Source organism: Ictidomys tridecemlineatus, chromosome 11 (genome assembly GCF_052094955.1).
Source record: "Ictidomys tridecemlineatus isolate mIctTri1 chromosome 11, mIctTri1.hap1, whole genome shotgun sequence".
NCBI classification, from domain to species: domain Eukaryota; kingdom Metazoa; phylum Chordata; class Mammalia; order Rodentia; family Sciuridae; genus Ictidomys; species Ictidomys tridecemlineatus.
Window position 1 is genome coordinate 132,306,921 of NC_135487.1, and position 26,218 is coordinate 132,333,138.

At 43.3% G+C, this 26,218-nt stretch overlaps 2 protein-coding genes and 1 long non-coding RNA gene across 4 annotated transcripts; 2 read left to right on the forward strand and 1 right to left on the reverse strand.

Moving 5' to 3' along the window:
- Positions 1-1,535: 1,535 nt before the first annotated feature.
- On the reverse strand, positions 1,536-3,464 carry LOC144368546 (uncharacterized). Its single transcript, XR_013428341.1, has 3 exons — positions 3,323-3,464; positions 2,700-2,911; positions 1,536-1,885 (listed from the first exon to the last, which is right to left on the reverse strand). It is a non-coding gene; the product is annotated as an uncharacterized LOC144368546 (long non-coding RNA).
- Positions 1,725-4,808, forward strand: Ankrd34a (ankyrin repeat domain 34A). The gene is made up of 2 exons (XM_078027673.1): positions 1,725-1,864; positions 2,398-4,808. The coding sequence occupies exon 2, from the start codon at positions 2,514-2,516 to the stop codon at positions 3,996-3,998; it is 1,485 nt and encodes a 494-aa protein (XP_077883799.1). The 5' UTR covers positions 1,725-1,864; positions 2,398-2,513; the 3' UTR covers positions 3,999-4,808.
- A 1,377-nt stretch (positions 4,809-6,185) lies between these two features.
- Positions 6,186-25,465, forward strand: Lix1l (limb and CNS expressed 1 like). 2 transcript variants are annotated; one of them, XM_005341325.4, is made up of 6 exons: positions 6,188-6,585; positions 14,807-14,970; positions 17,776-17,916; positions 22,360-22,455; positions 23,039-23,116; positions 23,378-25,465. In XM_005341325.4, the coding sequence occupies exons 1-6, from the start codon at positions 6,294-6,296 to the stop codon at positions 23,618-23,620; spliced, it is 1,014 nt and encodes a 337-aa protein (XP_005341382.3). In that variant the 5' UTR covers positions 6,188-6,293; the 3' UTR covers positions 23,621-25,465. The 2 variants fall into 2 exon arrangements, with proteins under 2 accessions (XP_077883800.1, XP_005341382.3); XM_078027674.1 differs by lacking the exon at positions 22,360-22,455 and having other exon boundaries at positions 6,186-6,585.
- Positions 25,466-26,218: the final 753 nt, after the last annotated feature.

The following is a 26,218-nucleotide window of genomic DNA, read 5'->3' on the forward strand; positions in this document are numbered from 1 at the left end:
CTGTTGAGGGAGGCACCAAGAGAGGCCGAAAAAGGAAAGCTTCTAAAGAGGAACGAACCCCTTGAAAGCTACTCTTTAGGAATCAAGTCTCTTTGTGACTCTGACTTCACAAATGGCCTCTCCTCCATTATTCCAACCTTCCCTTCAATCCTACACCACCTTCTCCAGCGCCGCCAGTGGACGCTTCTTTTTCTAAAAACGTTATTTCTATGGGTTGCTGCCAAGTCTATGAAAAGGTGGAAAGAAGGTTTGGGGAACTAGGGTAAAGGCCTGTGTTTTCTGCATTTTCTACTGCTTTCCAAACCCCTTAGTAAAGGGCGGTGGGCGAAGGAGGAGTCGTACTTTCACAGAGGACAGACACCGAGGGAAGGTAGTGGAGACAGAATCTAGGAGTCAGTCTACAAGAATATCCCAGATATCAGAGAAAATAGACTGGGAGGCTGTAGGTAGGTGAAATGGAAAGTGCCGTCTTTGGAATAGAACAAAAACGTAGCTGGGAAGCTCCGGAGACCTTGCTTAACCTTGTTATATCATGTTTTACAAGAAGATTGTAGCTCCCATCTTACAGAGTTGTGCAGAATTGGAAATATGATATATGAGGCACTTGGTACATATTTGCCGTCAGTAACTAGTAAAAATTGATAGTTATGCTGTAAATATTTTTCTCTCTCCTTTACCCAGGAACTTTATTTTTAGTGTCTTCTGTCTGGGGGCCTCCAGCCTCCGAATTATCTAGGACCCTGGTGAACCTTACAAATCTTCAGATTTTTTTTCATCCCCCACTTCATTTGGTGTCTTCCAGCTGGACACAAACTCATTCCTAAAATATGCAGATGGAAGCTGTGGTAACCATGGAGACAGGGCAGGTGGCAAGGAGAGGCAGACAGTGAGAGAGACCAATAGTGACAAACAGGAATAGAGAAGACAGAGTGATTCGGACAGGGGCCTTCCAACAAGATGGAAAAATGAGTCTAAGCAAGATCGAGAGCAAAGAGATACAATGAAAGAGGGTGTGCGTTACATGCTCTGCTCATCTCCTTGCCCCTTTCCTATCCCCGCCCCCGCTTCCCGGGCAGGGGGAAGAGGTGTCTGGGAATGACCCTTGCCCTATCTAAAAATGCCCGGGATATCCATCATCTTCACACTTATCTAGGAGCTCTAAATAAGGGAGCTGAAGGTGTGTATTCTCTGTGGTGTGTATTCTGTTTCGGAAGGACTAGACTGGGGCTGCACTGCTGTGTCTAACTCCAGGCTGGACCATGTTTCCCTGGCATGAAGACAACCAGATTCTCTGCAGTGTGGACGCCGATGTGGATCTTAATCGCCTCCCTCCACCTCTCTGCAATAGTGTGCCATATGCCGTGTGTGGCAGTCAGGTCTGGCGCACAGGAGCGCATAAACACACTGAGTGGAGATCTGCTGAAGCTCCTCGAACGCTCGCTGTATAGGTCGCAGAGGAGTCTCCTAAGGAATGCTTAGGTTTGTTGGGGCTGAGGGGAGGTCGGCTGAGAAAGGGAAGTCAGGACTGCAGTCTCTAGGTTTTTCAGGGTTTATGTGTGCATGGGTGGGGAGCGGTTTGGTGCCGACGCCCCCACCCGCAGAGACTGGGCTATAAATAGCACAGCAGAGCTCCGCCCCCCCCCCCCAGCTTCTCTCCTCCGGAGCCGGCGCTGTGCCCGGGGCGCACCGGGAGGAGGGACCAGGATCCGGCGCTGGGGCGCAGATACTGACACCAGGGGAATCCGGGCACCCCCCCACACCACCACCACGCCATATGAGCCCCCTGGAACTCGGCTCCTGCATTCCAGCTGCTCCATGGCCGCGTCTCCAATCCTGGCCTGGCAGAAATTCTGCGGACATTCAGGTATCTATTTGGGCTCACAATCTGGAAGGGAAAAGAGCATGGAGTGATGGGGAATATAGCAGGGGCAATAGAAACCCGCAATTATTCCTCCATCCCTTTTAGGTCTTAAACGCAAGATGTTTTCCTACCCCTACTCAATTTTAGGGGTTGTGGCAACCTAAAAGAGATTAGGAATGGAAATGTGGTGTGTAACTGTACCGGTGCATATGTGTGGGTGGGTGGCGTTCAGCATCCTAGAAAGGGGGATTCCAAGTGTGGTTAAGAAAAGGGGGATGCTGGAAAGGTCTGATAAGCCGAGGGGTGAGGTTGGGGGTGCGAATATCCCTGCGCGTGCACGTACATATTTGCACGCGCGCTCATCCTTTGGTGCCGGTGCCTCCTTCCCACCTCCTCAGGCATGCGCTGGGGGAAGGGGCGGCTCAAAGGCAGGAGTTAGAGGAAGGGCTGTAAGCTTTGGAGATTTCTCCCGCCTCACACCCGATGCCTCAGTTTCCCTGCTGAATCTGTCAATAAAATCTCCCTCTTTCTCTCAGGGATAGGTTTCACCACTGAGACCTCAGGCCTCTGCCAGCCACAAGCCCCAGATCCCTAACCATCCTCGGCAGGTCCCAGTCCCGGTTCTATCGGTGCTTTCGCCCCAGCCGCAGCTATGCTGCACACCGAAGGACACGCTCTTCTTCGGGCCGTGGGTCAGGGTAAGCTACGCTTGGCCCGTTTGCTTCTGGAGGGAGGAGCATACGTGAATGAGGGTGATGCCCAGGGGGAGACTGCGCTAATGGCGGCCTGTCGGGCCCGCTACGACGACCCCCAGAATAAGGCGCGCATGGTACGCTACCTCCTGGAGCAAGGCGCAGACCCCAACATCGCAGACCGCCTAGGGCGCACCGCGCTCATGCACGCTTGCGCCGGGGGTGGGGGTGCCGCAGTGGCCTCGTTGCTCCTTGCCCACGGCGCAGATCCCTCAGTCCGAGATCACGCAGGCGCCTCGGCGCTTGTCCATGCCCTGGACCGCGGAGACCGCGAGACCCTTGCCACACTCCTGGACGCCTGCAAGGCCAAGGGCACGGAGGTCATCATTATAACCACGGATACCTCGCCCTCGGGCACCAAGAAGACCCGGCAGTATCTCAATTCCCCTCCGTCCCCCGGGGTGGAGGACCCTGCTCCCGCTCCTCCTAGCCCGGGGGTCTGCACTTCGCCTTCGGAAATCCAATTGCAAACTGCAGGAGGACGAGGATTGTTATCCCCTCGCGCCCAGGAAGAAGAGGAGAAGCGGGACGTATTTGAATTCCCTCTTCCTAAGCCCCCTGATGACCCCTCCCCTTCTGAGCCGCTCCCCAAACCGCCTCGACACCCCCCGAAACCACTCAAAAGGCTTAACTCCGAGCCCTGGGGCCTAGTGGCTCCGCCCCAACCTGTCCCTCCCGCCGAAGGAAGACCCGGTATCGAGCGCCTAACCTCGGAATTCAATGGTCTGACTCTGACGGGTCGACCCCGTCTTTCCCGACGTCACAGCACGGAAGGCCCAGAGGATCCTCCCCCTTGGGCGGAAAAAGTGACTGGCGGAGGTCCTCTCTCTCGCCGAAACACGGCGCCCGAGGCTCAAGAGTCTGGTCCCCCTTCAGGGCTACGCCAAAAACTGAGCCGCATGGAGCCGGTGGAGCTCGACACCCCCGGACATCTTTGCCCTGATTCGCCTGAGTCCAGTCGACTGTCCCTCGAACGTCGCCGATACAGCGCCTCCCCGCTGACCCTCCCTCCAGCCGGCTCGGTTCCCTCCCCGCGTCAGTCCCAGGAAAGTCTGCCCGGGGCTGTATCTCCGTTGAGCGGGCGGAGGCGGAGTCCCGGGCTGCTGGAACGGAGGGGCTCAGGGACGCTGCTCCTGGACCACATCTCCCAAACGCGGCCGGGTTTCCTGCCCCCTCTCAACGTCAGTCCCCACCCCCCTATCCCCGACATTCGCCCCCAACCCGGAGGTCGGGCGCCTTCACTGCCTGCCCCTCCCCACCCTGGGGTGCCCGGCTCTCCCAGGACCAAGCGCAAGTTGGTGAGACGCCACTCCATGCAGACTGAGCAGATCCGCCTGCTAGGGGGCTTCCAAAGCCTAGGCGGGCCAGGGGAATCAGGGCGCTGAGATAAGTGGGAGGAGCCAAGGAGGGCGGGGATCAGACATTGATGGGACAGATTGGAGAACCAGCTCTTACGCATACCTTGGACACAGGGATCTCTTGCATGTGCTTATGGCACGATGCACGTACACATGGGTAAACGTGTCCACAAGCACAGCAAACTTATTAGCAAAGAAGGATAAGTACTCCATTAACTGGGTTACAGACATAAGAATTCGTGCCCTGGTCATTTCACAAGCATGTGGGATTACTTGAATACCCACAGGCACAGCACACCAATATACACAGAGGACCACTTGTGCTAGGGTCCAAACTCACTTGCATTTGTTCAGAAGCAGTAAGGACCCCTACTTATGGGTATTCTCCTATATCTTTGCCCTCCTGCAGAAGCAATCCCTTGCTTTCCATGTATGCCCTGCAACACAGCCTATCATGATTTTGCACACTCTACTTTCTCATGAATTTTCCACTCCATTTTGCAGGTCTTGCTTCTCTCTCCAGGCCTGGCTCCTTGTTCACCCCCTGCTTCCAACCCCAAACACTTTTCAGGATATCTCTTCACTTCTTGGGGTTCCTGCAGCAACTCCCTGTCTCAGTGCTGCTCTTTCCTGCTCTCAACTTCCTACTTTTTATTCCCACCCTGTTCTCTCAAACACTACAACAGGTTGTCTCATTTTCCCAAGGGGTGGGTCATGGGCTCTAAACTGCTCTACTGTCGGTCTGAGCTTATGAACACTCCCACAAGTAGAAGTGGGGAGTAGTTCTAAATCACTCCTCACTCCACTTGACATATCAAATAAATGTGTTCAGAAGTCTCTGTTTTGTCACTTCTGCCTGGGGCGTGGGGAATAAGGAAGTGTGGAGGGAGGGTGATACTAACGTACAGCTACAAGGATCCAGGAGATTACTCAGAGGTTATAGTTACTGTCTTTTCAGGAGACCAATTGATCAACAGTAGAAGAAAAGGCAGGGGTCCTGAAGGTTTTAGGCATTTGACAGGCTGTCATTTCCTCCAGTCTCCCCTGTGTCCACCCTTAAATTCCTTAAGATTCCTACACAGAGTGCCTCCCTCCACCATCAACAGTATAGTTCAGTAGATGACTGTCTCCTTTTCTAGCTTCCTATTTCTTGTCGACTCAGTTTTTACTCGGGGGCCTAATTTTCATTTCACTAAGTCTTTTGCGTTTATTTTCTTCTCCTTTTTACCTCTATGGGCTATCTTTATTTCTGAGTCACTGTAGGAGAGATTTTTGGGCCGGGGAGGTGGTTAGCAAAAACTTCACCTAAGTAAAAATGGTACATAGTCAACTGACAAGTGATGTGTAATGTGTGTGATGTGTGTCCATGTGTGAGGTAAAAAGAGGAATCCAGACAGACTCTTTGAACAAGGGTGCCTTTCCTAACCTGTTTCCTGAATTTCTCAGTTTACTGGTTTTTCTGCATATATTTCTCACTCCAGTGGGATAAAGGGAGACACCCGCTCTACTACTTACTCTCTTTCTTAGGATTGGTGGAGTCGGAAATTTACCCAACAATGTGACATGGTGAAAAGATGAAAATATTGGGCATCAGAATCCTATGTCTGAGCCTCCCCGCCTCCCTGCCCCTTGTCATTTCCTAGCTATTTAATTTTGGGCAATTTAACCTCCCTATGTGTCAGTTTCTTTATTCATAAAATAATAATAAAAACTGGTTGTGATTGTGATTATTAAGTACAACAATGCACTAACGCATATGACATACTGTATGCTCATTAAATGTCAGTAGTTTTTCTTGTTTCAGTTCCATCACCAATTACCATGTGATCTTTGGCAAGTCACATCATTTCTCCGAGCCAGTTTCCTCATCTACATCGATAAAATAAGGTGATGGGACAAATGAGCTCTTTCACTGTGTCTACCATTCATCCCAGCCTTGCATCCAGGCCTATTTTTCCTTCAAGCCCCGCCCCAGGGGTCTGGGCGGATTTCTAGTGCTCGCCGCAGGATTCCCCAAGACGCCCCGAAGCTCGGCTCTCCCTGGCAGAGGGTATCGTTTTTTCCTCTTCGCATTGGTTCTCCGCACCTCCAACTTCCTCAGTGATTTGCTTCTGGTGGCCTGAGAGCCCGCCCCCTCCCTCCCTCTCGCTGGTGATTGGCGCGGGACCCGGCTCTTCCCCGCCTCCACTTGACGGACAGCTGGGCCGCGGCCCCGCCCCGGCCCCGGCCCCGCCCCGGCCCCGGCGCTCGCTGGCTGGGCTGGCTGGGACCGTTAGCTCGCCAGGCTGGCAGGCTCCGGGCCCTCCTCCGCTGGCCGTCGGGATGGAGACGATGCGAGCACAACGACTGCAGCCCGGAGTGGGCACCAGCGGAAGGGGGACTCTTCGAGCGCTGCGCCCCGGGGTGACTGGGGCCGCGGCCACCGCCGCCACACCCCCAGCGGGCCCCCCGCCGGCCCCACCGCCCCCGGCACCGCCCCCGCCGCCGCTCCTCCTGTCCGGGGCCCCCGGAATGCCCCTGCCGCCCGGCGCCGCGGGCAGCCCCGCGGTGCTGCGCGAGGCGGTGGAGGCCGTGGTGAGGAGCTTCGCCAAGCACACGCAGGGCTACGGCCGAGGTGAGTCGAGCCCGCTCGGCGACGCCCTCTTCCCGCGAGCCTGTCCCGCGGCCTCCGGCCCTTCCCCTGGCGAGCAGCCCTCCCAGGCCTTTCCTTTTGGGGAGTTTCCCTCTGGGCTCCACACACGAGCACAGGCACCCACTCAGGCACTCTGTGGAATTGTGATACCTTGTCCGGTCCCCTCCTTCCAGATAGTCCTCTTTTCCCCTGGACCTTCTCTGTCGGAAAGGGAATTCTTTCTGTAGCTGACTTAAGAGACTCCGGCTTCATGGTGTGGGACCCCATCCTTTATCTCAGCTCTGAGCGACTTCTCATCCGTACATCCTTTCAGTCTTTCTGGTGTCAGTGATTCCTGGACCGCCCTGCTAAGTGACTCCATCTCCTTAGCTTTGACTTTTTAATTCTTTACTTACTTACTTCACTCTGAAATCTCCAGTGCAACTTCTGATTTGCTGGGGAGTTAGTGCCTTCACAAGTCACAGTAATTGTGCCTTTAAATCTGGACCCATACCGTTGAGCCCATGCCAGCTTCCTGTGACTTAGTAGCTCACTTTTGTCTTTTTAGTATGGAGTCTCAGAACTCTGGCCTCTGTCTGTCTGGCTCTGCTTTCCTGGCCCTTGCCCAGGAACTGAGGATAAATCTCAGGCCTTGGCTCTCTGAATGCTAAATTCTGTGGAAATAAGCCAGGTAGAAACCCTATTTCGGTTAGAAATCTTCAGCTTAAAGATGCTTGATTTCTAGGAAGGGGAATGTGAGGATTTTCTTTGTTGTTTTTGTTTAACTAGTATAGAGTTTCTTGTCTGAGTTCTAGTTCCAAATTTATAGTTTAAGTAACAAGGAATATATGACTGCTGTGGGATTCAGAATTTAAGTCTGAAATTTTCAAGACATCACTTCTTCTGCTTGGCCAAGTCCTGTTTGATCCAGAAGTAACTATGTCTTTAACTTTCTAGTTTGATACAGAGAAAATTTGCAGAGCTTTCTATATAGACAATAATGAAGTTTTTTTTTTTTCTTGGTTTTTTTGAGAGAGTATAGTGAGAAGAACACGTATGTGTACAGGCTTCAGAGACTTCTGTCACTTGCTAGCTCTGTCTTTGGGGAAAGAAACAATCACACTGAGCTTCACCTTTCTCAGGGGTTATGATGTGGATTGAGAAATTGCAACTGAAAATATAATGGGTACTTATAATTCTTATTATCATCTCAAATTCATTGATTCATATTTCCTTAAGACCGTGTCTCTCCCACTTTTAAATCCTGATGTTGTAAACCCAGAGAGTCCAATGAAAACAGATTTTTAGATCCAGTTTGCTGTCTGTGCCTAATCATTAATTTACTATTAGTTTCTCTTCATTTTTCATACAATTTGTACTCCTACCATGGAGCAGGTACTTTGCAAGATGCTGGATATACAAATGGACATGATTCTGAAATTCATCAAGAGTCCATACAGTTATGTTTCTAGTTTAATTCGTAGGCTTAACAAGGCTATGTGATGGGATGGCCATCAGCCATTATCCTGTTGTTCGGGTCTCTTTAAGTCAAGACCAAGGGAAAGTCTTTGCCTCTGGGCATAGGAATAGCCAGGAGTGATCAACCTAAATCTGAATTCTTCCTCTGGGAAACTTATTGGTGTTCGTTAAAATTATAGAGGAGTGTACCCTTTTTCCTTGTCTATGTTACCTGGAAAGCCTCTGGTTTGGCTTCCCAACTGGGTGTCTTATAAAACCTTGATTTCCTCAGAAAGGATGAGGGAACAAAGAGATTGTGCTGACAAAGACCAGTCACTCAGGCTTCAGACTCTGTGGTGATTCTCTCCCCCAGTCTCCCCGCCTCCCATCACAGTCCTCATTATTCTCGAGTTACCCATTTCCAGTCTGGGTGTCCAGCCAGTTCTTTACGAGAGTTTGGCAGATAGTTCAGCTTTAGGCAAGCAAAATCTCTGCCGATTTGGCTCAGAAGTCCTTCACCACATGGAACCACTTATTCTGCTCCGATTAATAGGCAAAGCTGCCATTGGCATGTACCCACATACCCGTGTGACTGATGGCATGGTAATTGGGGGATGGCTCTATTCCCCTGAAAACAATTTACTTTGGTCTCTGTCCAAATCATTTTCTGATCCAACAATGCCTTGCACATCATCTTCAATCCACATCCTTCATCTTCTTCCTGTCTACTCCAAATTCATCCTTTTCAGTTCAGTCTTTAGATTCATTTTCCACTCATATTGTATCGCAGCATTTAAGCAAAAAAGCTCTTCTCTTATTTTACCTATTTGTCCTTTATCTCCCCATGCCCCTCACCTGCCTGAGAGACACATATGGTTCTGTTTGCTGTTGGATCTTTTATGTACATATATATATATATATATATATATATATATATATATATATATATATATTCCTTTCCTTTCCTTTCTTTTCTTTTCTTTCTTTTTATGTGGTGCTGAAGATCGAAACTATTGCCTCCCACATGCTAGGCAAGCGCTCTACGACTGAGCCTCAACCCCAGCCCTTCTGTTGGATCTTAATCAGTTTAAAGTGTATATATGTATATATATATATATATATATATATATATATATATAGAGAGAGAGAGAGAGAGAGAGAGAGAGAGAATTTGGGATCAGAGAACCTGGCCCTGCCAAATAATGGCTGTGCAGCTTGGAGAAAATGCTTAATCTCTCTATGCCTCATCTATTTTGTTTATTCATTTAACAAATATTTATTGATTACCAGATGAAGTGGTGGACAAGGCAGTCTTCTTGATGGAGTTCACAATCTGCTTCACAGATCATGTGAGGATTAATGGTATAATAAAGCAGGATAGTACAATAAAAAGGGTTGGCTTTGTAAACAAATGAATATTTTTTTCTAAACCCTGTTCTGCTACTTCTGGCCTTTTCCTTGTTTGCTTTTAATGAAATGGATGTTATCATACCTATTTTGATAGTTTTGTGTGAATTAAATGAAAACATGAATGTCAAGCATGCAACACATAGTACTCAATGAGTGATTGCTATTACTGTGCATTTGGAAATGCTTTGAAAACTGTACATATGATGGGCATTGTTCACATTACCATGTTTCTCTCCCCTTTTTTCCACATAGCATGTAGATCTTCTCTCATGTTTAACATCTGGCAATCCCTAAACTGGCATGATTGAGCAAGTCACTTTCCTTTCTTTATAACTGTTATATTTCCATCTGTAAGCTTCTTGTTTTGGAATTATTGCTCTCCCATTATATTACAATAGGGCTATATAATTGGAGATTTTGCCCACCTACTCTACTGCTCTGACTAAATGAATCTTATGTAATATTTTCTGTTTAATCTTTCCTCTTCCTCACTACAGGTTTTTCTAAAAGTGATTGAATTATACTGATTGGTCTGAATATTACCAGTTTTTAGAAATGTTAGATTAATCCCAATATTAGTTTCTTATAGCTGCTGTAACAAAGTCTCACAGATTTTGCTGCTTAAAACAACAGAAGTTTATTCGCCCACAGCTGTTAGTAGTAAATCCAAAGTCAGTATCACTGAGCCACAAATCAAGGTGTGGGCAAGGAGATGTTCTCTCCAGAATTTAAAGGAGAGTCCATTCCTTGCCGATTCCAGCTTCTGCTGACATTTCTTGGCTTGTGGCCCTCTCTCTCCAATCTCTGCCTCCATGCCTTTCCTCTACTGTATTTTGCCAAATCTGAGCTCCCTCTTATAAGGACACTTTTGATTGCATTTAGGGCCCAACAGGATAATCTAGGATAATCTCTCCACCAAAGATTACTCAACTTAAACACATTGCAAAGTCTTTGTCACATAAGGTAATATTCACAGGTCCCAGAGATTAGACATACATCTAGGCAGAAGGTATTATTCAGCCTAGCCTAGTCCCCTATTGAAGTCACTGGTGCTTTACAATCCCTCCCTTCCAAAGAGACTGTGCATTGTAAGCTTATTAATTTTAAAGCTATTCCCTTTAAAAAATGAAATAGAGCAGAATATTTTTAACTACCTTGACTATTTTCCATAATAACTTGAACGAAGGTAGGCCAGCCTATTCTCACAAACATGTATGATCTCAATTTTATTAGCTATTTATTATCTATTTATCCCTGCTTCCTTACCACAATATTATACTTATTATTGTAATATAAAATTTTTTCTGTAGTTCATTGTTGCTTTTTGTTTTTTGAGTGCTGGGGATTGGACCTAGGGCTTCAAGAATGCTAAGCATCTGTACCACTGAGATACACCCAACCCAGCCCCCCAGGTGTTGTTTTTTTTTTTTTTTTTTTTTTTTTTTTTTTTTTTTTAAAGAGAGAGTGAGAGAGGGGGACAGAGAGAGAGAGAGAGAATTTTAACATTTATTTATTTTTTCTTAGTTCTTGGCGGACACAACATCTTTGTTGGTATGTGGTGCTGCTGAGGATCGAACCCGGGCCGCACGCATGCTAGGCGAGCGCGCTACCGCTTGAGCCACATCCCCAGCCCCCCCAGGTGTTGTTTTAATGTTTCCATTCTGGTGGACAAATGATCTTTACCTCTCATACCACTTAGACATGCATCTAATATTTCATCTTCTAAAGGTAGAAAACAAATCATTCTCTTTTGTGTTGTCATAAATGTCATGACATAGACATTCTTCCTGTCTTGGTCTTTCTGATGCCCTTCAGCCCATCTGTCATTACCAACCAGAAAGCAATCGTATCTGCCCAATGTGTCTGTTTCCTCCCTCATTCTTCTTTACTCATATGTAAACCATTATATTCATGATTTCTCATAGAAAATAAAACTACAGACACCACTCCCACACCCAGAAATGCTCACATGTATGTATGCAGGCACGCACACGTGCACGCACACATTACTTACCAGGTTTATGGGGGTTATGAACCCTATGAGGTTGAGCTGTGAACAGGATCTCGAACCCTGGATTAAGATTCCCAGATTGGAAAGAACATTGGCATAAGGACATGTGGATTCATGCCCCAACTGTTACATCTGTGTGACCTCAAGCAAATCATCTGCCCTTCCTTAGTCTCAGCTCTAAAAATCACTCCCTGAACATTTTCAAGTGCAGATCACAATTAATTGCTTTTTTCCTGACCATTTTGTGTAGTTTTTCATTTCATACTCACATTTCTGAAGTAAGACTTCCCATTTCCTATGGATTTGAGTGATAATTTATAAAAACAGTCCTATACTCTGTGAAGAGAGGGGTTTAACTGGATATAGAATAGACATATGCTTTTTACTAGGACCTTCCCAATTATGGTGGTCTCCTCCCCTTCTTCTTTATTCCCCTGTTCTCCCTGTTGTTTGCATGTCAGGAAAGCTGTCACTCAGTGCATTGTGCTAGATTGTCTCAAAGAGGGAACTGGGGCTGAAAAGATCTCAATGGAAAGAACAAAGATGGATAAGCTTTCTGGGCAGAAGTGACCTTTAAAGAGCCCTTGCCAAAACTAAGGGTGGGAAAGAGAATGTTTCCTTTTCATGCTCCCTTTTAATAGAAGACTGAACATTCTAAAAAGTCAGTTCAGTATAAGGTATTAGAGCAGAGCTTATTCTGCTTTTCAAACTCCGGCTAGAATATGGGGTCCTGGTTTCAGTTTGAGAGCAGGTGAGATAACATTATTGGTCACTAGGTTTTGAACACTAGCTGGCAGGGATTGTGTTATTCTTTGTATCTCTAATGACTACAGTGAGCTGGGTACCTATTAAATCTCGAGTTCTTGCTTAATGAAAATGTGCAGATCAGATCTCCTGCTGTAGGGAGCATAAGTGACTGACAGCCTCAGCTCCTGCCGCCTCTAAGTCCATCACCACATTTGTACCGAGGCCAATCTTGTTGTACACTGCTCCCAGACAATGACTGAGCATAACAGGAGTATTAATGCAGGCACACCTTGTTAAGATTGAGGGATTCCTTTGATATGAGGACTTCCCACTGGCTTGACCAAACCTCTCTTGGAACAACCTGCAGTCTGAAACATACTAAACCTCCTTCTTTCCCTCTCTTCTATATGTATCAGACCTCACTGTGATCCGAAGGCTCTCCCTGCCTTCTACTTCCTCTCTAGAAAATCTTTTACATGTCTATCCTATTTTGATGTCTTCTTGGCAGACCTGAATTAGCACAATATGAAAGAATGAATGAGTCCTTGTTGTGAGAAAGTGATCATGTGGCAATATATTGGCGAGCACATTTGACAATTTATTATGAGGCCTTGAAGCCATTTGAAATGTTTGGAACCCTAGAGTCAAAGGAAAAATTATGTTTTATAAAGGTAAAATGATCTCATTCCCCCTGTTTAAAATCCTTCAGTTGCTTCCCATCTCACCCTAGGATAAAGCTAGTGCTCTGACAGGGCCTTTAGGCCCTACCTGGTCTGGTTCCTACCTCCCTGTTTAAGCTCATCTTGCATTCCATTCCCCTCACTCTTTTGTAGCCACGTTGGCCTTCTTTTAGTCCCTTCATTTACCATGTTCCCTGCTGTCATACAGCCTTTGGACGTGCTGTTTCTTATGCTCAGGGCACTATTCTTTTACTTTTTATCTGGTGGATTATTCCTGCTCACACCTCAGCTTAGATATCAACTCTTCAGGGTAACTTTCTTTACTAGAGCAGATATTCCTACATTGCCCACTATCTGCCTCTCATAGCACTTATCACAGTTGGAATTTTATGTATGTTTGAGATGATTTAACATCTTTTTTCCTCTTTACACTGTGTACATGTTACATTCCCTCTTTAGAATGTATTCTACTATTTATTATAGCCTAGAACAGTCTGGCATAGAGAAAGTACTTGCTGCCTATTTGTGGACTAAATACTTGTAGGAAGTGTTCTGGAATACAGGGTCAGGTCTGGAGTTTGATTTTACTCTACTTCAATCTAATAAGTTAGCCAGTTACTCTTTCTTAGATGTTGGCAGAAGAGATTTCTGGATCAGAAATAAAGAACTTTATTACTCATAGCACAGCAGGTAACATGAGCATTGTGGTGCATCAGTTCCCCTTGTCTCCCGAGTCTTATGTGGAGGACTCAGGTGGATGCTACACAGGCCATAGGTTATATCATGGGAGGAACACTGAACTTGGGGAAACTGCCATTTTATTATAAGCAGTAGCAAGATTGTTCTTTGTCTTAGAGGGAGGCATTACCTCATCCCTCAAGGTCCATTGGTGTAAACACAGTCCTGAGAAATGGTCCAAGTTAAGTGCAGTCAGGACTTTACACTCTTGACATGCTCAGCAAGGTTTAAAAGAGTAGAAGAGACCCTTGTAGGAGTGCTTCCCAACATACTGTTCCTCCACAAATAATTTTTACCCAATTAAAGATTCAGAAGAGAATTGGTCTCCTCACTTTGTTTCATAGTATACACATATTATTCCAGGCTGGAAAGGGAATCTGGTCATTGGTTTGCTCACTAGAAGCATAAGCTTGAGAATGGCTAATAGCCATATTTCCTTAAGCAGTAGTATTGCCCAGTGGTTTAAGGACATTGACTGTGGAAACAGGACTCCCTAAATTTGACTCTTAACTCTGCTACTTTCTAGTTTTTATAACCTTGGGCCAGTTATTTAACCCCACTATGCCTCATTTTCCTCATCTGTAAAGTGAGAATAACAAAAGTATGTACCTCATAAGGTTGTTAGGATTAAATGAGCCAAGCACTTAGGGAAATGCCTGACATACAATCAGTGTTTAATAAATGTTAACACTTATTATTGTGATGGTGGTTATTGTCCTAGGGCAGCTGACCAGTTGTAGAATAATCCACTTATACTTCATTAGGTAGAGAGAATGGTCTGCTGACCTTGGAAACTATGCCTCTGACTTTAAGTTATTTTCTTCTGGTATGTAGGACAAATCAAAGTGTGATCTGGAGAGTGGAGGAGAGGAGGACAGGCTTAATCTGGTCTTCCTATACAAATTAGCTTGATCATATTCTACGTTTATTAATTTAAATTACTTTTTTTCTAGTTTGTTTGCAGTGCTGGGGATTGAACCCAGGGCAAGTGCTGTACCACTAAGCTACATCCCCAGCCCCAATTTAAATGGGTCTAAGTGGCAAAAGATAGGAAGTTAAGGAACTCTTAGTGTATGTGCAGATTACAGGTACCATACTGAAGTATAGCACCACTTAGAGGTGTGATTGTTGCTGAACTTAACTACTTCTTTTTCTTTCTTCTTCTTCTTCTTTTTTATAGTGAATGTGGTGGAGGCGCTTCAGGAATTCTGGCAGATGAAACAGTCCCGTGGGGCTGACTTGAAAAATGGGGCTCTAGTGGTTTATGAGATGGTTCCCTCCAACAGCCCTCCCTATGTCTGCTATGTCACCCTACCTGGGGGAAGTTGCTTTGGGAGTTTCCAGGTAAGAGTTGTGAGGCAGCAGTGGTAAAGCTGAATCTTAGGTGCTAATAAGAACTTTATCACTTTGGCCATTACATTTCTGCATGAAATCACATATTTGAGGACTTAAGCCAATCTGGAAAAATCATTCTCACAAGCATCTGAAGCTCATTGGATCACAAAATCACATCAGTAGCATGTTTTTCTTTCAGCCTGCAAAAATCAAACCTATTTATTTATTTATTTTTTAGTTATAGATGGACATAATACCTTTATTTTACTTATTTATATGTGGTGCTGAGGATCAAACCCAGTGCCTCACACATGCTAGGCAAGTGCTCTGCCAACCCCAGCCCCTCAAACCAATTTTGATTTTGCACAAACACTGAATATATCAGACTATTAGCATCCGACCCTTATTCTGATCTGGTTCCATTATTGCATTCCAACTTCTTGCTGTGTCTTCTTGAGGATATAGATCAATATTCCCTTTCCTCCCACCCCCCAGTAGTTTTTCACAGGTATTTACAAAAAAAAGCAATGTTTGAATTCTCTAAGAGACCAAAGGGGAGTGGCTGATTATGGTGAGGTAGAGAGCTCCTCCTCATCTAAGAGTTAGGTGATTAAATTTTCATTCTCTTGATTGCCCTCTGGCCTCAGTTTTCCCATCTATAACATGAAAGAGACATGATATGTTGTTCCTTTCTGGGTATTTTTGTTGTCATCATTGTTTGTTTGTGATGCCAGGGATCAAACCCAGGACATTATGCATGCTAAGTCTACTTTCTTATTTACTACTGGATTCTCATTACCAGTTTTAGAACCCAGCACATAGTAGGTACCTGATAAATCTGTTGCATGAATGAGAGCCACTGCAGCTCAATTCCTGCCTCAAACAGAAACATTTCAAATCAGGTGACTAAAAATTTTTCCCTCAGAACCTCAGCTACTTCAGAGAAATAAATATATGTCCCAGATAACTAATATTCATACTTTTTTATGGTACTAGGGATTGAACCCAGAGGCTCTACCAGGAGCTACATATTCAACCCTTTTTTTTTTTTTAAACAGAGCCTCTCACTAAGCTGCCCCAGGCTGTCCTTGAACTTGTGCCTCTCTACCTTACCCTCTTGAGTAGCTGGGGATCACAGGCATGTGCAACTGCACCTGGCTTATGCTTTCTCTTATTAGAGAAAATATCTTTCCTCCTCTTTCCCACCATATCACAATGCTAAATAATGATTTAATAATTTTATAATGATGCCCATAATTGAACAATTATAGTGATTTGATTTCTGTTATTTTCTAAAAGAGTAGAATTATCTATCTTGGATTTTTTTAGCTTACATATTTTATATCCACTTTGGTAGGTGAAATTTTTCCTGGTGGTTTTCTTCACAGATAACTTTTTCAGAAAAAGCACTAATGAGTGGAGTGGGCAGCAGATTAGAAATAGAAAAGTAGAAACAGAAAAACTAAAGAAGCCAAAAGACTTAGGGTTAATGTGTGAAGCTCCATATATTGTTCCAGAGAGGACTGTCAGCTAAAGGAAATTAGACATTTAATGATAATAAGGATGGCAAAGTGCTGAACATATCCTGGTCTAATTTCTAAAACTGCAACATTAACTGTCCTTCTTCTAATCTTAAAACATAAATGACAAGGGCACAGGGGTCTTTGAAGCGGCCAGCAAAGGTGGATTATAAAGGAATACTCTGGTAGCCAGAAATGTGAAGTTGAAAGATGCCGCAGTCCGGCTGCAGCAGAATAACGGGTGTGTGTGTGTGTGTGTGTGTGTGTGTGTGTGTGTGTGTGTGTGACAAATAACTTGTGAACGTTGATGCAGCAGGAATGGAAGCCGTTTATTGTAGGACAACAGAGCTATTTATACATTTTGCACAGCTTATCTTAATTAGCATAAACTAGATACATCAGTCAACCAATAAGGAATCTCCACACTTAATGGCTGCTTTTGTTACTTCTCAAACCACTCCCTCTGGCATTTTGCCAGGCACCATCCAGACTTGTTTACAAACTCTAACATTTCCCTGGCAAAATACTAGGTGTTATTTTGACTTGTTTACAGACCTTAACAGAAAGAGTTAAGACTTTTGAAAACCAAAGTTTCCCTGTGATAACCTGGTAGAAATAATGTAAAAACATGAGTTAATTTTTAAGTTTTTCTTGCTTTCCTTTCCTAGCCACCTCTATTCTCCTTGCTTCCAATGCGGGGAAGAAGGCTAAATTTACTCAGACCTCTTCTGGGATAAGTCCTTTGGCTCATGACATTATCGGGGGAAATGCGTGTTCATAGCTGAAAGTGAAATCCATGAATCCCAGATAGGTGCCTGATAGAGACAAGAGGCCTTCTCTGCAGAAGCAGCCTACAGACAGCTTTGTTCTAATCTTGGATTATCTAGAGGAATCCAAAAATCTTGCTTGTCTAGAGAACAAGAGAACAAGATACAGATTTCTAATAAGCTGGCCAGAATCTGACTTTGGAGAAATTGTTGACAGTTTAAACAGAGGTATTTTTCAAGTCTAGCGGTCATGTGCTGACTTCAGCGGCCCTACTAGTTCTGATTCAGTTTTCTAGGAGCTGTAGTCGTCTCCAGTTCTTTAATGACTTCAGGATGTTGAATCAAAAGTCTGTTTCCAAACATCTCAATCATTTTACAATAAAAACTTTGTAAAGTGTGTTGAACACAAGTGATTTATCTAAAGAGTGTCCACTTTGTTCTCTATCTTAAGTGTCTCCCTCCCACTGTTTCTTCCTCTCTCTCAGATACACTTGTACACATATTCTCACTTTCTCTTCTCTGCCTAGTTTTGCCCCACAAAAGCGGAGGCCAGGAGGAGTGCTGCAAAGATTGCATTAATGAACTCTGTGTTTAATGAACATCCTTCCCGAAGAATCACTGATGAGTTCATTGAGAAGAGTGTCTCTGAGGCCCTGGCATCTTTCAATGTAAGTACTTGGAACTGGAAGGAAGGAGAGTAGGGGATGGGAAAACTGGGTCCTTGTTTTCTTTTCTGTCTACATCTCTGTTCTGCTGATTATCTGTTAATTTTTTGTATGTCATACGTTCCTTATATCTCTGTCCCTAATTTCATACCTATGTTTATATGCTTTTTTTTTTTAAAGAGAGAGTGAGAGAGGAGAGAGAGAGAGAGAGAGAGAGAGAGAGAATTTTTAATATTTATTTTTTAGTTTTCGGAGGACACAACATCTTTGTTGGTATGTGGTGCTGAGGATCGAACCCGGGTCGCACGCATGGCAGGCGAGCGCGCTACCGCTTGAGCCACATCCCCAGCCCGTTTATATGCTTTTTTGATGTGTAGTCTCTTTCATTGCCTTTTTGGTGTCTAGAAACATTTAATTGAACATTTATGGTATTCTAGAGCTCCTTAATAAATGAAAATTGAGCTTGAATTTTGTTTTTCATAATTTTGATTTAAAACCCTGGTCACTTATAATTTTTCACTAAAAAAAGAGGATTTTTTTTTTTTTTTTTTTGTGGTGCTAGGGATTGAACCGAGTGTCTGCTAGGCAAGCACTGTATCACTGAGGTATACCCCTTCCCCTACATTTTTTTTGTGGTGCTAGGGATGGAACCATGGCTTTACACACGCTAAGCAAGTGTTCTATCACTGAGCTCCACCCCAAGACCTTTTTTTTTTTTTAAGTTATACAGAAAAGAACATTTATTTTGACTCATGATTTTGGTCCAAGGATGAGGGGATTCATCTGGAGGTGGCTTTCTTGCTGGCGAGGTGGTACCAGGTATTACATGGCAAGAGGAAGTGTGTGAGAGCTGTTCTATCCCATATGACTGCGTTTATTGTACTTGTTTCCCTCCTCCATTACTTCAACTTATCAATAAAGAACCCCTTTATAGGGCTGGGGCTGGGGCTCAGTGGTAGAGCGCTTGCCTAGCACGTGTGGGGCCCTGGGTTCAAACCTCAGCACCACATAAAATATAAATAAATAGAGTTAAAAATAAATAAACAAAAATACTGATAAAAGAAAAAGAACCCCTTTTTGGGGGGGCTGGGGTTGTGGTTCAGTAGTAGAGCACTTGCCTAGCTTGTGTGAGGTACTGGGTTCAATAAAGATTTTTTGTTGTTGTTGTTTTTTTTTGAATTTTAATATTTATTTTTTAGTTATCGGTGGACACAACATCTTTGTTGGTATGTGGTGCTGAGGATTGAACCTGGGCCGCGCGCATGCCAGACCGGCGCGCTACCGCTTGAACCACATCCCCAGCCCTTATTGTTGTTTTTGATAGACCTTTATTTTATTTATTTATATGTGGTGCTGAGAATTGAACCCAGTGCCTCACACAAACCAGGCAAGTGCACTACCGCTAAACCACAACCCCAGCCCTAATAAAAATATATTTTTTAAAAGAACCCCTTTTTTTATACAATGTTTTATCATTTTCCCTTTTAGGAACAGGAGAATTTTCTACTTCCTTTTCTTCTTCTTCTTCTTTTTTTTTTTTTTTTTAGTTATAGTTGGACACAAACCTTTATTTTATTTCTTTATGTGGTGCTGAGGATCGAACCTCGGGCCTCGCACACACTAGGCGAGTGCTCTACCACTGAGTCACAGCCCCAACCCCAAATTATCTACTTTCTTTAAAAGGAACATCTAGGGGCTAGGGATGTGGCTCACTGGTAGAGCTTTGCGTAGCATGTGTGAGGCATTGGGTTGATTCTCAGTGCTGCATATAAATAAATAAAAAAAATAAAGGTCCATTGACAACTAAAAAATATTTTTTTAGGATCAAATTATATATATATATTTTTATTGGTTGTTCAAAACATTACAAAGCTCTTGACATATCATATTTCATACATTAGATTCAAGTGGGTTATGAACTCCCATTTTTACCCCAATTATAGATTGCAGAATCGCATTGGTTACACATCCACATTTAAAAAATATTTTTAAAAAGAACATTTGTTCTTTCAAATTATCATGGTGATGTGATAATAATCATAAATAACAGGGACCAGTATAAGGGATTTTTATGTACTTTATCTCATTTGATCATTACGATAACCCTGGAAGTATAAGTATTATTATTACCCCTGTTTAACAGATGAAAAGACTAAACCACAGAAGTGAAGTTTTGCTTAAAGTGATATAGTGAGTAAGTGATACACCACGATAGGATACAGATAGATCTAACTGAGGATGCCTCCTAGGAAAGAACACTGCTTTCTTCCTTCCTCCCTACAGACCACCGACAGGGTGAAAAAGTCAGACTGATTCTCTGTTTCTGTTCTGTTTACATTTAGTTAAGGTGTAATTACATAACGCTAAACTGCTTTATTTATGAATTTTATAGATTAGTTGTTGAACACTGTAAATCACAATTTGTCTTTCCTCTGTTACTTAGAACCCATCTGTTTTCCTCCCATTATTCTTTATCCTAATCAACAGCATCCTTAGAGAATAACAATTTTATTTTATTTTCTTACAGTTTTGATAGTGGGAATTGAACCCAGGGGTGCTCTTCCCCTGAGCTACATCCCCATCCCTTTTTATTTTTATTTTGCAACAGGGTCTCTCTAAACTGCTTAGGGTTTTGCTAAATTGCTGTGGATGGCCTTGAACTTGGGATCTTCCTGCCTCAGAATCCTGAGTGACTTGACCACTACCTGATTAATAAAATCATTTTAAATCAGTCAGTTCAAAATCAGGAAAGTGCATTTGCCACTCTTCATCTAATGGTATTATAAAATAAAATATTTGTTTGGATTATAGAAAGCAGGATGTGCACTAGCATATAGGCTCTGAATTTACTGTATTGAAATTATGGTTCTACCAGCTATATAACTTTGAGCAAGTTATCTCATCAAGTCTGTTTTCTCATCTACCAAATAGGTTAAAAATTACACATGACACATAAGGTTAATGGATAAAAGAGATATTTAAGCACTTAACACGTTATCAGTTTAAATGCAAGTAACAGAAAATCCCACATCAAATTAAGGAAATTAGCAAAGAAAGGAAATTCATTATTTAAAATGACAGGAAGTCTACAAGTAGGGCAGATTTCATGACTGGTTGATTCCATGGATCAAGAATATCATCATGGCTGGGTGCGGGGGACACATGCCTGTAATCCCAGCAGTTTGGGAAACTGAGACAGGAGGATTGCGAGTTCAAAGCCAGCCTCAGCAATGGTGAGGTGCTAAGCAACTCAGTGAGACCCTGTCTCTAAATAAAATTTTAAAAACAGGGCTTGGGGATGTGGCTCAGTGGCCAAGTGCCCCTGAGTTCAATTCTTGGTGCAAAAAAAAAAAGAAAAAAAGAAAAAAAAGAACGTCATCATATCTACAGCTGGTCATGATATGCGTGCCTGTAGTCCCAGCTACTAGGGATGCTGAGGCAGGAGGATAACTTGAGCCCAGGAGTTGGAGGCTATCCTGGGCAACATAGTAAGACGCCATTTGGGAGGTGAGGAGTTAAGGAGTCAGGGGAGCCCAGTGTGTTGGTGTATCCCTGTAATCCCATCTAGTCTGATATATTCCAGATTGATTACAGGTGTGCCATGATTTTGAACCCCTCAGCTCTCAGGAGACTGGGCAATGCCTGGGATGGATGGACTCCTCTGTTTGAAGTCACTGTGCTTGCCAGCAACCTCTTCTGTATACTCAGTTAGCTATACAGATAAGGATTATTTCATATGTGCCATGTCATGGAAAAGTTTGGTAAGCACTAAATAAGGTGTCACAGTGAACAATTACTGGCACAAATAAAATAGTTACTTGCTTCAGAGTTCTAAAGCCTAATTGTTTTTTAAGTTTTCAATCTTTTTTAAGAATATTTTTTAGTTGTCAATGGTCTTTATTTTATTTATTTATAAGTGGTGCTGAGAATTGAACCTGGTGCCTCACACATGCTAGGCAAGCTCTCTACCACTGAGCCACAATCCCAGCCCCCTAAAACCTAATTTTAAAGATTACATTTTCCCTTCCAGTTAAAGCCTCCAATTTAATGTGTTGGGAATAATTTTTAAAAATAAAAGGACCAGGATGTAATTCAATGGTAAAGTACCTCTGGGTAAGAATTGAGATGTATTTTAAGTATAAAATATGTTTCAAAAACTTGGTTCAAAAAATGTAAAAGACATAAAAGGCTGGGGTTCTGGCTCAGAGTAGAGCACTCGCCTAGCACGCATGAGGCCCTGGGTTCGAGCCTCAGCACCACATAAAAATAAATAAATAAAATAAAGGTATCCTGTCCATCTACAACTAAAAAATTTTTTTTCTATAATGTGGCAACTGTGAAATCTAAAATTAAATATGTGGCTCATGTTTTTTTGTTGGATAGTGCTGCTCAAGATGACAATTCCAATTGGAAATCTATTTGTCTTTTCTTTTCCTCTGTTACCAGGGCAACAGGGAGGAAGCTGACAACCCAAATACAGGCATTGGTGCCTTCCGATTTATGTTAGAATCCAACAAGGGCAAGTCAATGTTGGAGTTCCAGGTACTATTCAACTACTTCCCTGGCTCTAATAACATGGTCAGACTGCTAATGTACACATAATGCCTCCTACTAATCTCTACTATAATTAGACTTTTTAAAAAGGAAGGAAAAGGAAGTAGAATATTTTTCAAAATATAAATACTTCCTTCCCCCAGGGATATATCAGAGTTGGTGATTAGAGATGCTTCCACAAATATATTTTGTAAAAAAATTTCCATGTGATTCTACCAATATCAGAGTCACTGTCCTGGGCTGAGATTGTGACTCGGCAGTAGTGCACTTGCCTGGCATGTGTGAGGTACTGGGTTAGATTCTCAGCACCAGGTATAAATAAATAAAATAAAGATCTATCAACAACTAAGAAAAAACATTTTTTTTTTAAATTTTAATATTTATTTCTTAGTTATCCACGGACACAACATCTTTGTTGGTATGTGGTGCTGAGGATTGAACCCGGGCCGCACGCATGCCAGGCGAGCGCGCTACCGCTTGAGCCACCTCCCCAGCCCCCAAAAAAAATTTTTAAAGGAAAAATTTTTTTAAAAAAATCACTGTCCTGGTACTACATATCTTCTTCCCCCAGGAGCTAATGACAGTGTTTCAGCTGTTGCACTGGAATGGCAGCCTGAAGGCCATGAGGGAAAGACAGTGCTCTCGGCAGGTAAGAGATCTCAGTGAGAGGGACAGGGTCGCTGCTGTGGTAAGGGAAGCAAGCCTGGGGGACGGGTGGCGAAGGCTGAAAGCCTTCAGTGCCCTCTTCACCTCACTCCACCAGGAAGTCTTCCTTAGGAATCTCCCTGGAGGGCCTTAGGTGCTGCTTCAGTGAGGACCCCAGAGCTAAGAGACTAGTCCCAGGTGGGTCTGTGTGGCATGATATGAACCTTTATCTTCTCAGTGATCTTCAATTCCTCTCTGCAACCAGGAGGTGTTGGCTCATTATTCCCACCGAGCCCTAGATGACGATATTCGCCACCAAATGGCCTTGGACTGGGTGAGCCGGGAGCAGAGTGTGCCAGGGGCACTTTCTAGAGAGCTGGCCTCCACTGAACGGGAATTGGATGAAGCCCGGCTGGCAGGCAAGGAGCTGCGCTTCCACAAGGAGAAGAAAGATATTCTCATGCTGGCTGCTGGGCAGTTGGGCAATATGCATTCTTCCAACTGCTAGGCATCTACCTTCATACTCCCTCTCCTTTCCTGGACCTTTTTTGTATGTCTCCTCTCTAAGACTTAGGATGATTTCTGTACATACTTACTCAATTTTATACTTTAAAATATAGATATATATATATATATATGTATAAACCACACCTGGATTCCCATTTGCTAGGAGATCTCTTTTCTAACTTCCAGGTTTGGGGACCTCTCCATTCACTTTATGAGAAAGAGCAGGCTGTCTTTGGAGCTTGTACACTTCCAGATTAATTCTGTATAGTCATTTCAATAACACAGTATGATCAAGTGTTCACGTCTCCCTTTAAAATAACGGGTATACCTATGTACCCCACCCTCACCCTCATTCTTGCTTTTTTTTTTTTTTTTTTTGGTCTCAAACAGGGTATGAGTAAGAAATCTTTGGCTTTGGTTTATCTTGAGCTGGATCTGCTTGGTATCCTCCCTGTCCCCACCACTACCTTACTCCTTTGTCTCTACTAACCCTTTGTTTTGAGGGTTCCCTACCCTATTATTCAGAAAGGAGTGAAAATCTGGTTTATTTTTTTAAAATCATTCCTGAGAAATTGCCCATCAATACAAGAGGAATTATAAACACAATTCATGGGGTTACTTCCTAATTTGCTTGGAAGCAATCTCTATGATTTTGGAAGTCCAGATTTCTAGAAATACTCTATAGTAAGATGGGGGTAGGGGGTTAGGCTGGTTATCATTCAGTATTCCCTTTTCACTTCTCCCCTGCTCGCCTAGTTTAGTTAAACCTTAAACCTTCTACCTGCAGAGACTGGTAGAAAGTAAACTTCTATCCTGACCACCATCCACATTATTTTGCTCTTTAAAAGTAATATCTGTTCCATTTGTTAAGTGAGGGCCAGATTTCTCTCCCTACCACCAAATTGGTACTGTTTACTGCCTTAGATGTACGTAGCTTAGATTCTTATTTCTTTCTTTTCCTTTTCCTCCACACTGATTATTAGAACACGAGTTGATTAGGAAAATAAGATAAACCTTTGGCATTTTGGTACTTCCTAATTGAAAACTTAGGAGTCTGCAAGAGGGGAAAGAGAATCAATGATCAGCTATTTGTGTTTTAATATGGTTCTTCTCTCCAGCTCTTTCTTGGGTAAAGTAAGAAGTGATCTAGAGTACAGAAAGAGCATTCTCCTTTTGGAAAACTATATGTGCTAAGATAGATTTCCCCCTTTGCTTCTGTGATCTCCTTTATATATTATTGTTCAGTGCACTTTCCAAACTGAGTTTGGGAAGTTTAATGCTTCTGCATTTGGACTTTTTATTTATACAGATTCTTTTAAAAGTAGATTAGGAAACAGACCACTTTGCTCTTTGGATTAGATAACAAGATGAAAGGCAGATTTCTTGCTTTTGGAATCATCTTGGTGACCAGTACATATGGAATCAGAGATAAAGAATCCAGCTACAATTTTATTAGTGCTTGAAAGTGGCTTCCTTGATTCTCTAAGCCCCATCTTTATATTCCATGAAACACATGTAATATTGGAGTAGAGCTCCTACATTAAATAATAGGTATATCTGGTTTTATTTATATTTATAATCCCCCCCCCAATCATAAACCCTCCAGTTTCTCCTGTGCTCCTTTCTCTGGGAAGAAGTGTTAAGGGTGTGAGTTTTGGGAAGAATTGTCCTTGTACTTCCTAGATTTATTCTTTTTATCAAATACCCCCAAATCCCAAAGAATTTGAGAAAAATTGTTCCCTTATCTGTCCATTTTTGTTGTCAAAGATTTTAGTTATCTTCTAATGCTTTCTATGTATTTTATATGTATAATTTTATACAATTAAAATAGATTTTTGTCTAGTGAGCCAGAATGACTCTTTCTTGAGACCTATGTATCAGAGAAGCCTAAAATGGCTCCATTCATTTACACATTACAGAAGAATTCTGAGTATTTTGGGAGTGGTAAAAATAAAATTGCACTGCAGGGGAAAGGCATTCTGCCTCCCCTTCTCTAGACATTTAAGGAGTCTGATTTTTTTTTTCTCCTTGGTACCGGGGATAGTACCCTGGGGTGCTTAACTAATAAGCCACATCCCTAACCCTTTTAATTTTTGAGACAAGGTCTAAGTTGCTTTGGTGCCTCACTAAATTGCTGAAGCTGGCTTTGAACTTTTGATCCTCCTGCCTCAGCTCTTTAGCCACTGGGATTACAGGCGTGTGCCACTGTGCCTGGAATGGAGCCTGAATTTTGTCCTTGGCCCTTTCTCTTCAGCTCTACTCATTCCCATTCTCTCACAACTACAGTGATTTAAACTCCTCTATACACACAATTCTACAATCTATTTCTTCCAACCCAACTTGTTCTGAGCTTTTACATCTATACTTCACTACCTGGAGGTGACAGGAGTACCATGACATCACATATCAAAAGTAGAGCCCATTTTTCCAAACTTGCTCCTCTTTGATGTTCTAAATCTGTTATTGGAATTATTATCTACCTAATTTTCTAAGCTAGAAACTTTAGGTCCATCATTCAATCAGATACTACTCTTTTTTCCGGTACCAGGGTTTGAACCCAGGGGTGCTTAGCCACTGAGCCACATCCCCAGCCCTTTTT

What these genes read in the sequence shown, in the direction of transcription:
- Lix1l (XM_005341325.4), top strand. Translation starts at nt 6,294, where the DNA reads ATGGAGACGATGCGAGCACAACGACTGCAGCCCGGAGTGGGCACCAGC. An exon ending in CACGCAGGGCTACGGCCGAG is followed by an intron (nt 6,586 to 14,806) that starts GTGAGTCGAGCC and finishes TCTTTTTTATAG; the next exon opens with TGAATGTGGTGGAGGCGCTT. An exon ending in AGGCCCTGGCATCTTTCAAT is followed by an intron (nt 17,917 to 22,359) that starts GTAAGTACTTGG and finishes CTCTGTTACCAG; the next exon opens with GGCAACAGGGAGGAAGCTGA.
- Ankrd34a (XM_078027673.1), top strand. Translation starts at nt 2,514, where the DNA reads ATGCTGCACACCGAAGGACACGCTCTTCTTCGGGCCGTGGGTCAGGGT.